At 41.3% G+C, this 10,559-nt stretch overlaps 1 protein-coding gene across 1 annotated transcript in view; it reads left to right on the top strand.

Annotated features, from left to right (window-relative positions):
- The first annotated feature begins 7,768 nt into the window (after positions 1 to 7,768).
- Positions 7,769 to 10,559, top strand: part of ENKUR (enkurin, TRPC channel interacting protein) — a 30,958-nt gene continuing 28,167 nt past the window's right edge. The window contains exon 1 of the mRNA XM_007936414.1: positions 7,769 to 7,884. Within this exon, the coding sequence (XP_007934605.1) occupies positions 7,769 to 7,884 (116 nt within the window). The remainder of the gene's footprint in view (positions 7,885 to 10,559) is intronic.

The following is a 10,559-nucleotide window of genomic DNA, read 5'->3' as shown; positions in this document are numbered from 1 at the left end:
TTTTACAAGTTCACCACTTATCTCTGCCTTTATCTTTCTGTCAAAGCTAAGCATTTTCTATTGTTCTCACTCAACTGCCACTGAGTCAATTCTGACTGATAGCAATTCCCACTGGGTTTCTGAGGTGGTAAATCTTTACAGAAGTAGATTGCCCCATCTTCCATAATTAAGCACAGTGGCTGGTGGATTTGAACTGCCAGCCTTCTGGTTAGCAGTCAAATGCCTTAGGCACTGTGTCACAAAAGTTCCCTTTTCTGTTGTCTTCTGTTATGAGATATCTTCTAATGGTTTCCAGTATTTAATTCAAATGACATTTCAAGTACCCTTCCCAATTCTCTAACTTTGAAAAAAAAAACATTATAAAGAAGCCATCTTTAGCAAGGATTTATTTTCCATCCACGTGTCTTATACTCCTATCTATGCCTATTTTATTCATTTAATTAACGTTTAGAAAAAAAAAAAAAAACCCTAAATTGTATTTGTACCATACATGCATACCATTTACACCAGGGTTCTGTGCAAAATACAGCCCAAGAGCCAAATCTACTTCATCACCTATTTTTTGTAAAGAAGGTTTCGTTGAAACACAGCTATGCACTCATTCGTTTGTTCATTCATTTATGTATTATCTATGGCTGCTTTTAAAAGGAACTCTGAAGCCATAGTGGGTTAGACATTTGGCTGCTAACCAGGTCAGTGGTTCAAACCCATCAGCTGCTCTGAGGGAGGAAGATGAGGCAATCTACTCCCATAAAGATATGCCACCTTGGAAACCCAATGGGGGTCACTATGAGTAGGAATCGATTTGAGGCAGTGGGTTTATGGCTCCTTTTGCACTACAATGGTAGTTAAGTGTAAGGTTCGGGGCTAGGAGAGACAAATCAGGACGGTGGAGTTTTGAAAGGAAGTTTATTAAAGTAACTGCATGCAGACGGGCTGAGACCAGAATGGTGTCAGCTGAGACCAGAATGGTGTCAACTATTAACTATGATAACTATGACCAGAATGGTGTCAGCCTGTCTGCATGCAGATGTTTTAATAAACGTTCTTTCAAAACTCTACCAGGCTGGTATCTCTCTCCCAGCACCTAACCTTACATTTCAGTGGCGAAATCTGGGAGGGTGAAAGAAATCCAGACGGAACCTCGCCCTTCTGTTGCTAATGTCACATCTACCACTGGCCTGTTCATTCCTGGTAAGTAACATCTTGTCTCTGTCTTCGAGATTTCCGATTGGCCTCTCTGAAAAGTCCTAGTGCTAGGCCAGAAATCTTTCTGACTTCAGTCTCCAGGGGTCCAGGACCACATAGGTACTGTCACTGATTCACTGATTGGGGACACCTAATCAGGGGCCTGTGCCTCCGTCTTGATCTGGATATTGGTCTCTGCGCGGGGGATGCCCTTCACGTGGATCGATATTCTAGAGGCTTTTTGTCACTTATCACTCCTAAAACACCTATAGGTAATTCACAATCATACTCGCCAAAAGACACCCCTTTAGGGTGCCTCCTAAAAAATCTTACAGAACTAAAATTATCTACTTAACTGTGTCCTAAGTGCTTCATTTTCTTTTGCAATACTATCTGGCCACAATATAAATTAGACAATGATTCCCAACGGTCTGAAAATGGCACTTTCAATTTTAACGTCCTCAGTGACTTGGACAATTTCTGTCAACACAATGGAAAATGGTCTGAGCTTCTGTATGTTCTTCACACTCCACCATCATCCTCTCTGTCACTCTTGCTCTACATACTAAGTTCTCCTTCTCCATTCTAAACCAACCTCCACGGATTCCACCCCCGAATTTGAACTGTCTTTCCACCTGGCCGATCACTCTCCACCAGCTCCTCCAGTGGAGCCCCCCCATGTCCTTCCCACTCCTCCTCCAGACACAGCTCCATCTGCCTCTTTTCCCCCCTCCCTTACAATCATTCTCAAGCCATGCAGCCCATAGCTCCTATGCTTCACCTTCATAAAGTAACCAGAATTGAAGTCATCGTCCGTGTTCATGTTCCTTTCTCCATGTCTGTCCTGTCCCAAATTGAAAAGCACTTTGGTTCCTTTCCAACTGACCCCACTACCTATATTATGTCATTTTAACCTTTTCCCTCACCCCAGAGGAAAGAAGCATATCTGGCTGGCAGCTTAGACTCACACAAACAAACTTCACGTACAAGACACAGCTTACTCCTTAGATTCTGTAATGTCCCTCGAGTCGACCCTAATGGGAACTATCAGATACATTTCTCAGGCAGATGCCACTGGGACCATATGCTCACCTGCCTCACTGCCAGCCTAAGAAAGACAGCACATAAAGCAGTTAACTAGGACAAACTTAAGGAAATTACCCAAGGCCCTGAGGAAAACCCAGCCCTCTTTCTAACTCGCCTTACAGACACTTTACAGAAATACACCAACTTCCCAAGAGGGAATACTACTCTTTAACATGCATTTCATCTCTTAGTCAGCCCCAGACAGACACCACAAACTCCAAAAATTAGATACAGGCACCTAAACCCCTAAAAAAAAAAAAAAAACAACAAAACTTCTGAACCACACCTTTAAGGTCTTTAATAACAGAGACAAGGAATTAAGATTACAAAAACAAAAACGAGATCAGGCAAAGGCCCAACTCCTAGCCATCACCTTTCAAGACTCCACCACAAGGCACACCCTAAGAGGTAAACTCAAACCTCCCCCAGGACTGTGGAAAGGTAAATTTGCGCATCCTCCCAGACCATGCTTCAAACATGGCAAAGAGGGCCACTGGACTAGATCCTACCCAAACCCACAACCCCCACCTGGGCCTTGCCCAGTGTGCGGCAAGGGGGGACACTGGAAGTGAGACTGTAATCAGGCCCCTTGAGGCAGCATTGCATCTCTTTTACTCTTTGGCTTTGCTGCTGAAGATTGAGGGTGCCCAGGCCCCGACCAGGCCCCATCGACTTCCATCTCAACCACAAAACCATGGGTAATGATGGCAGTTGTAGGTAAGCCTATCTCATTTTTTAATAGATACCAGGGCCACTTATTCTGCCCTCCTTGAATTTGCTGGGACACTTGTCCCTTCCTCTGTCTTTATTATAAAAGTTAATGAACTTGTTATATCACAACCACTAATACATCCTCTCAATTACTGTGTCTTGAACACTTCTTTCACACACTCTTTTCTTATTCTGCCCAGATGCCCTATTCCCATCCTTAACAGAGACATCTTACCCAAGTTTCAAACTTTCTTAACCCTATTTCTACCCTCCTCTGTCACTTAACAGGAGCTCTGGTAGCATAGTGCCTAAGGCACTTGACTGCTAACCAGAAGGCTGGTGGTTCAAACCCACCAGCCACTCCTTGGAAGGAAGGTTGCAATCTACTTCTGTAGTGATAGCACCTCTGAAACTCAAGGAGGGGTCGCTATGAGTCAGTCTGACTCCACAGCACATAACAACAACTGTCACTTAACAGTCCCTCAACTACAAAACTCCAAAAATTATCTTATTACTGTGAGAAAATCTCAGCCCCATTTTCTCATTAGTCTTGATACCATTTTTTCATTAGTCTTGATTCTCATTCTCTCTGTCTCTCTCTCTCTGTTAGCTCTTGTGCGCTCTCGGTCTCTCCACTCATTGTTACTTTCCTCCCCTATATGTTAAAACATGACAATTCTATTTCTACTCCACCTTCTTATACCAGCCATTATTTTCGGACAACCACTTCTTAGCAACAAACATTTAATTGAAATTAAAACTAAAGACACCAACCTATCGAACTACTAATGCCTTTAACCCTTTAATCCATGCCCCACTCCCCCTCTCACTGTGGAACACAGTACAGTTCTCAGTAAACCCACAGTCAACCCCCTGGCCACAGTTATTAATAGACCTTTCTTAAAGTCAGCTTCGAACTCTGTACTCTGTCTCAAGTTCTTTAATACCAGCCAAACTTTCAACTCAACGCCTTCCAGTTAAAATCTTCACTAATATCATCCATCCATCCCAGCCCCTTACCTACCCCATCTACTTTAAAGGAGGCCACCCACAAAGCACCCCTATAGAAAACTAACAACTGCCAACATACCATTACCTTCACCTTCCCAACTTCTTCAAAAAAATTCATGGACTATCACTAACAACACTCTCTGGTCAAAAATAAAACATTATCAAAAACCAGGGAAAAAGGACCACTTTCTCCTCTCTGCTCTGACTCGAACCACACTCCGAAGACACACACCTCCCCTTTTTTTTTTTACTGGAACCAATACCACTACTCTGACTATAGGTTTCTCTTATGTAAATTTATCCTCCTTCAATCAACCTTTACACCTCACCAATACCCTACCCTGGACTTTCACATCCCTTTTTCTCAAATTCCATACGAAGGCACCCACTCACACATCCTATGTAAGGAATCCGAAGGCCACTCTCACACTAGAACGTCAAAGCCATCTTGCAAGCCTCCACCACTGACTCCCCTACCTATACACCCCCATTGCCAAAACAGAATAGGGACACCTCTACGCCCCTGACCAGCCTGAACCAGCTATAGAAGCCAGACCTTCACCCATCAACAACCCAGGCTTCTTATGTAAGAAAGAGTGAAGAATGATAGATATAAGCCTTGACTTAAAATTCTCATGTTAATTTTATGCTTTAATCCTAATACTTTTTCTCTCCAAAAATGAAACTGAGTAACAGGACAGTGGTCACAACCCAGTTCTAAGAACTGGGTAGACAAGACAGACAGAACTGCAAAGAGTGACTGAAGCTTACAGTTCCAAGAACACAGCTGAACATCTGCTGTCTTGACTGTTGCTACCAAAACAGCCGTGGTCTGCTCTCCCACAATAGAACTGCTGATAAACTTCCTGCCACCCTACTTAAACCTCCCAACTTTCCCAACTTGGGGCTGACACACTGATGAGCTCAGCCCCGGGTGACACCATTCTGGTCTCAGCCTGTCTGCATGCAGATATTTTAATAAACTTTCTTTCAAAACTCTACCGGCCTGATTTCTCTCTCCCATCACCAAACCTTGTATTAAGTAGCAAAAGAAACCCTTTGGCCTGCAAAGCCTAAAATATTATCTAGCCCTTGACAGAAAGTTTTCAACCCCTGATTATATACCAAAACTAATCCCTTGTGATGTTGGACATAGGCATTTACCTAAAGAATACTGCCATTTTGAGGAAATTATTAAAATTGAAAATATGTTCTTTGTAAACATACTTCCAAATGACAAGCAGAATTACAGACCAAGTACCTAAGGAAAAATGTCCCTGAATGGCATAAGTAGTTTACAATCAACTAATAACCTAAATGTTGGCAGTTAGAACCTACCCAACAGTAATGGAGAAGAAAGGCCTAGCAATCTGCTTTCATAAAGTTTACAGCCAAGAAAACGCTATGGAATAGTTATATTAACACTTGGGGTTGCCAAGAGTAGAAATACACTGACAACTTTTCTGTTTATCTAAAAAAAAAAAAAAGTTCCTTTCCAAATGATTTAACAACTTCATGAAGACTGTAAAGTGATCATACTAAAGTGAGGAGATACTAAGCAAACTCTGTTCAGTATTTTAAAAGCACAATAATCATACTGACATCAGTGAAATTATTATATTTCAGTAAACCCAGAAAATCAAGATTAGCTAAGGCCAGCTGGTAGTTTGGAACTAGAGAATTCATGCTTTGCTCCCAAGCGTTTCAGAACTTATTAAACATAAATACATATTCCCAAAGGGTTACTTTTAATTAGAAAATGTATAAGCTTTGGACAATGACTATACTTGACTAATGGTGTTATCATTTTGAGTCCTTACTTCAAATCTTAGTATGTATAGCTGTTGTTGTTGTTATGTGCCGTGGAATCAGACTCGACTCATAGCGACCCCTCCTTGGGTTTCCGAGGCAGTATCACTACGGAAGTAGATTGCCCAACCTTCCTTCCGAGGAGTGGCTGGTGAGTTTGAACTGCCTATATATAGCTAAGCAAAACAAAAACATACTCAAAAATGAAATAAATGGGGCAAAAGGGTATATATTTATGTTTTGGAAGATAGAAACTCCATTTGATGTGAAAAAAGCAAGAACCTCACCACCAACAAGTCATTCATCTGAAATGTTTGTTAAATGCCCAGATAAAAATTAAAATATGATCAGTTGGATGAGAAAAAAACATTTATTTTTACCTAGTGAAATTCACTAGACCCCAAAATGATAAGGACCTACACATTCAGCAAAGCCTTTTAAGTAGGAACAAAGTTCAACAAGTCATCACGATGCTTTAATCTCTCCTCTAAGCACCCAGACAGTAGAGAGAACAAAATGGGTATTTTCTCTCCTCTTCTCGCATCTTTATTCCGTTTGGGCAGAGTGGCCTCTGGAAGAATGGTTCAGAACCATCAATCTTCCTTCCCAAACCTTATAAAATGTCTTTTAGATTCGGTTTCTGTCAGTGGCGTTCACATAAATAGATTCATGGAGGAACAACTGCTTAAAATGGAATAAAACCTCTACTCAGAAAGGCAATTTTCAAAAAGGGGCACGAACAATTGGGAACAAATTCAAGGGCCCTTGAATAAAAGGCTCCTTGCTCTAATTTAGCCTGCTCATTAAAAAACGTAAAATCCACGCCTTCGGAGAAAGACCAAAAGGTAAACAGGGCCGAGAGCAGGACCTGGGGAGTGCAGGAGAAAGCAGGACCAGGGAGGGAGAAACAAGAACGCGACAGGTGGATGAAAAGAACAGCGGAACGTGGGCGCGCACTCAGAGGTGGCGGGCCATGGTTGGCCCAAGTGATTTCAGTGGGTCTTGAGACAGAAGCAGCAGGAAAAATGAGCACAGACACAGAACTGAAATTACACCGAATAGCGCGAAGGGAAAGAAACGACTGGGGAAAAGGCATGCAATGGGCATGGACTGGTTTCTACAGCTCTCCTTTGTCCTCAAATAACTCACCAAGGAAATCACACTGAGAAGACGAGGGAAAAGGAAAGGAAATGGGAAGTAGGGTCCAAGAGCCGTCAGTGCTGCCTTGGGAGACGGAGACCCGCACCTCTGGCCTTCGCCTCGGCTCCCCAACGGACTCGGCCAGGATTCGCTAGGCCTGGCCCACCCCCTCTAAGCCACCTCTGCGCCTGCGCTAGTACCGGCTTCAGCGCCCGCACGCCACACCCATACCCTCCAGCAGCCTTTCACGTCACTCTCCTCCACTCTCCACCTACCCCAGCCTTCTTAGCTCCTCTGGCTGCTCCCCTCTCTGGTCCTGCTCTCGATGTCAGTTGTGCGTCTGCGTGGCCTCGGTACTCGCCCTCGCTTCGGCTGGCATTGGGGCTTGCGCACAAGAGACTTATTGTGTGACGTGTGCGCGCTGGCTGCGCTTCGCGACTGTCTGGAGTAAAGTTTTTCTCTCCAGCTGTAGAAAAAGAAAATAGCAAGATTTTTAAGTGGATGGCATTCTCCATCCCGCTGCCCCCCAAGGTTCATTCATATAAACAGTGGCATTCATAGTGATCTTCTCAGAAAAAGGAGCTACAGAGAGGGAAGAAAGGCAGCGTAGCATTTCAGTACCCTGTCACCTAGTAACGGTTTCCACGGCAACCGCATCGTCAACAACGCTAAGAAACTCCAAGAGACATAGAAAAGGGTATTTTATTTTCTTCCCCAAAGAGGGCAATTAAGAGGAGGTCAAAGGGAATTTGTGTGAAAGAGAGAAGCCTGGTTCCTTAAGAAGGCAAGGGCGTAGTAAAGAAGTGAAGGAAGGTATATTATAATGGAAAAGATAATTGATTTTAAGAAATCATTAGTGACCGTGGATCCAACATGCTTTTCTGAGAGCATTTATAACCTCATACCCAGTGACGCGAAGGAGCCTCCCCAGCCTCCTAGGTATGTGGATAAGCAAAAATTATAATTTGAAACAATAATTGGGAATAATTATTTAATATCAGGATTAGGTAAAAATAGATGTAATATGATTTTTAAAAGAACTAAAATATATTTATTGTTCTCTCAGTGAAGTAGCCTTGGATGGCAACTTTTTAGGGACGACAGCAAAATCTGATGTATTAATAGTTAATAGAGAGGGCGTTTGGATGCTAAGAGATGACCATTTTATTATGTAAAAATAATAAAATGTTATATACTGTTAATACAGTATGTAATTGTTTTGTGATTTATCTAAGTGTTCATACAGGATGTGGCATACAACATTATGAAATTTCATTTTACTGTTGAAAAGCGGAAATCACAATTTTATTATCTGTGTTGGATACTTGATGTTTAGTTTCAGAAGTTCACTGTATTTCTTCTAACTGTGCTACTGCTCCATCTCTAAAGGGATAGGACTTTTTTTTTTTCCCCTAAGATTATTTTCAAGTGTAAATGCCCATTTATTTCTGAGCCTTAATCTTTGATTGGTAACATAAAGTAGATGAACTAGATGATCTTTAAGATCTTTTGCAGACTTAATACTTGAATGGAAGGAAGACACAAATAAGTGCAATTGAGTTAAAATGTTTATATATAAAGTAATGTTGTAGAACTTAGAAGGCAGTGTATGTGACTGATGGTATAAATTACTGAAGTGAGGGGACTGGCACTTTTCTAAAGTTGAATTATGAGCTTGGACTTAAGATCTGAAAGGGTTGAAGTCAATGGGAAATCATGCAAACAATGTAATCACAATTTGAGTTACTTATGATGCATAAGATAGTTTCCAGTATCTTCACCAAATTCATCACCCTTCTATGGATGGTTCCAATTACTTAGTGTCTCCACTTATTCTCATGCCCTTTTGATTAAAGCAGCATTCCAGTATGATCAGCCCATGGAACCATTACCTCCTTTCCTTGATATCCAACCCACCAAAACCACTGCCATTGAGTTGATTCCAACTCATAGTGACCCCCATTGGGTTTCCAAGGCTGTTCCATGATACACAGTACTTTTATTTATGCAGCATACAACCCCATTAGCATTTTGACAGTTATGTTCCACTGTTGGCTCACATTGAAGTTCCCACATAAATTTTGACTAAATTTGGCTCACCCATCCTATAATTTTGTAGCTGATTCTTCTGACTCTTAGCTCATCATTAATCTATGGAGGTAGTTTTGAATTATGAATACTTCACAGTCTGTTAACCACCCCATCCAGCTCTGTGTCATTTTCAAATGTGATAATTGTGTATTTTATATCTCCATCTATCATGGAGCAGGGCAAATACTTTGGACTTCAGTAGGCTACTAGAATACTTCTCTCTAGACTGACAGCAATTTTTTTGTTCAGTCAGCCACCCAAATGGACCTATTAATCACATAGTTATCCAGTTCATATTTCTCTCTCTTTTCAGGCACATTATTATGTCTAAGTTATTTCCCTGATCTATGAGTCTAATAACATTTTTTAAAAGTAATGTTCATTTGCCATGACCTGAAATTCCAAATGGGTTAATACAAACATTCTTCTCTGTGAACTTACTGAAGACTTTCTGTACAGCTCTTTCAGGAATGGGCATCAGGCTCCCCAGTGTAGAATTTGAAAATGAATATGTGTTGTGCCCTAAACACCCATTCTGTTTTTTACTGAGGTTAATGTAATTATAACTTCAATTTTGGAGCTTCCCATTCTCTTAGACTACCTCCCATTTTATTCCATTTCTATACTATTGTACCTGTGGTTTCTGAAATCTTTGTAACATCTCCTTTTTAAAGATGATATGATCACTTTTACCTGATATTCTTGTCACATCTACTTTGGTGGCCAATTACAGCCAAGATTTCAATTGGGGAAGGCAGTAGCCTTTTAAAATTAACTTGCATTTATAAAAAAAGTCAAGAATATTCCAAAGTGTTTTTTGCATAATGAAATTTTATGCCAAAATTTCAATCATTGTAATATATAGTGTCAGAGATTTATAATTAGTGTTATAAACTGTTCTTCATATTTTTCATCTGATTAGGTAGCCTGTACAGCCTTCCATAGTTATAAAATGTCTCTTCATCTCCCATGTCATTTTTACCCAAGTGATCTTCTCATGCTTTTATCTTCATGCTTGAATGCGTGTGTGTGTGTGCATATACTTTAAAATCCAAAACAGCCACCACTTGTAAACATTCAACATGGCTGTACCCTCGGTCACTTTAAATATCCAATATGGCCACTGCTAGTAAACATTCAAAATGGCTGCAGCCTTGGTCACTTTAAATATCCAAAATGGCCACCACTTGTAAACAATCAAAATGGCTACACCCTCTGGACAGCTGCAAGTCAGGTTGTCTCCCACCTTGCTGTTTCCCTTCCTAGTCATAGGCCACCAGCACAGTCATCTCTGCAGCCCTTGGTGACCAGGACTGATCTTTAGATCAATTCTCAGGTCCCAGCAGCTCTTGGAAACATTCAGGCTGTTGGTCTTGTCAGAGTAGCTGACAGTCCACTGCTCTCACCATCTCTATACTCACTGTTTTCATTCAGGTTTTTCTACCAGTTGGTGCCTAATCCACTTCTGTATACTTCCTTTCAAAGCTCAGGGCTCCAGGATTATCTTCCCTATCTCTGTCAAT

The sequence above is a fragment of the Orycteropus afer genome, unplaced genomic scaffold (genome assembly GCF_000298275.1).
Source record: "Orycteropus afer afer isolate SDZICR_OR568_19922 unplaced genomic scaffold, OryAfe1.0 scaffold00035, whole genome shotgun sequence".
In the NCBI taxonomy this organism is placed as follows: Eukaryota; Metazoa; Chordata; class Mammalia; order Tubulidentata; family Orycteropodidae; genus Orycteropus; species Orycteropus afer.
The sequence above is the reverse complement of the archived record's forward strand: the minus strand, read 5'-3'. Positions and strand labels throughout refer to the sequence as shown.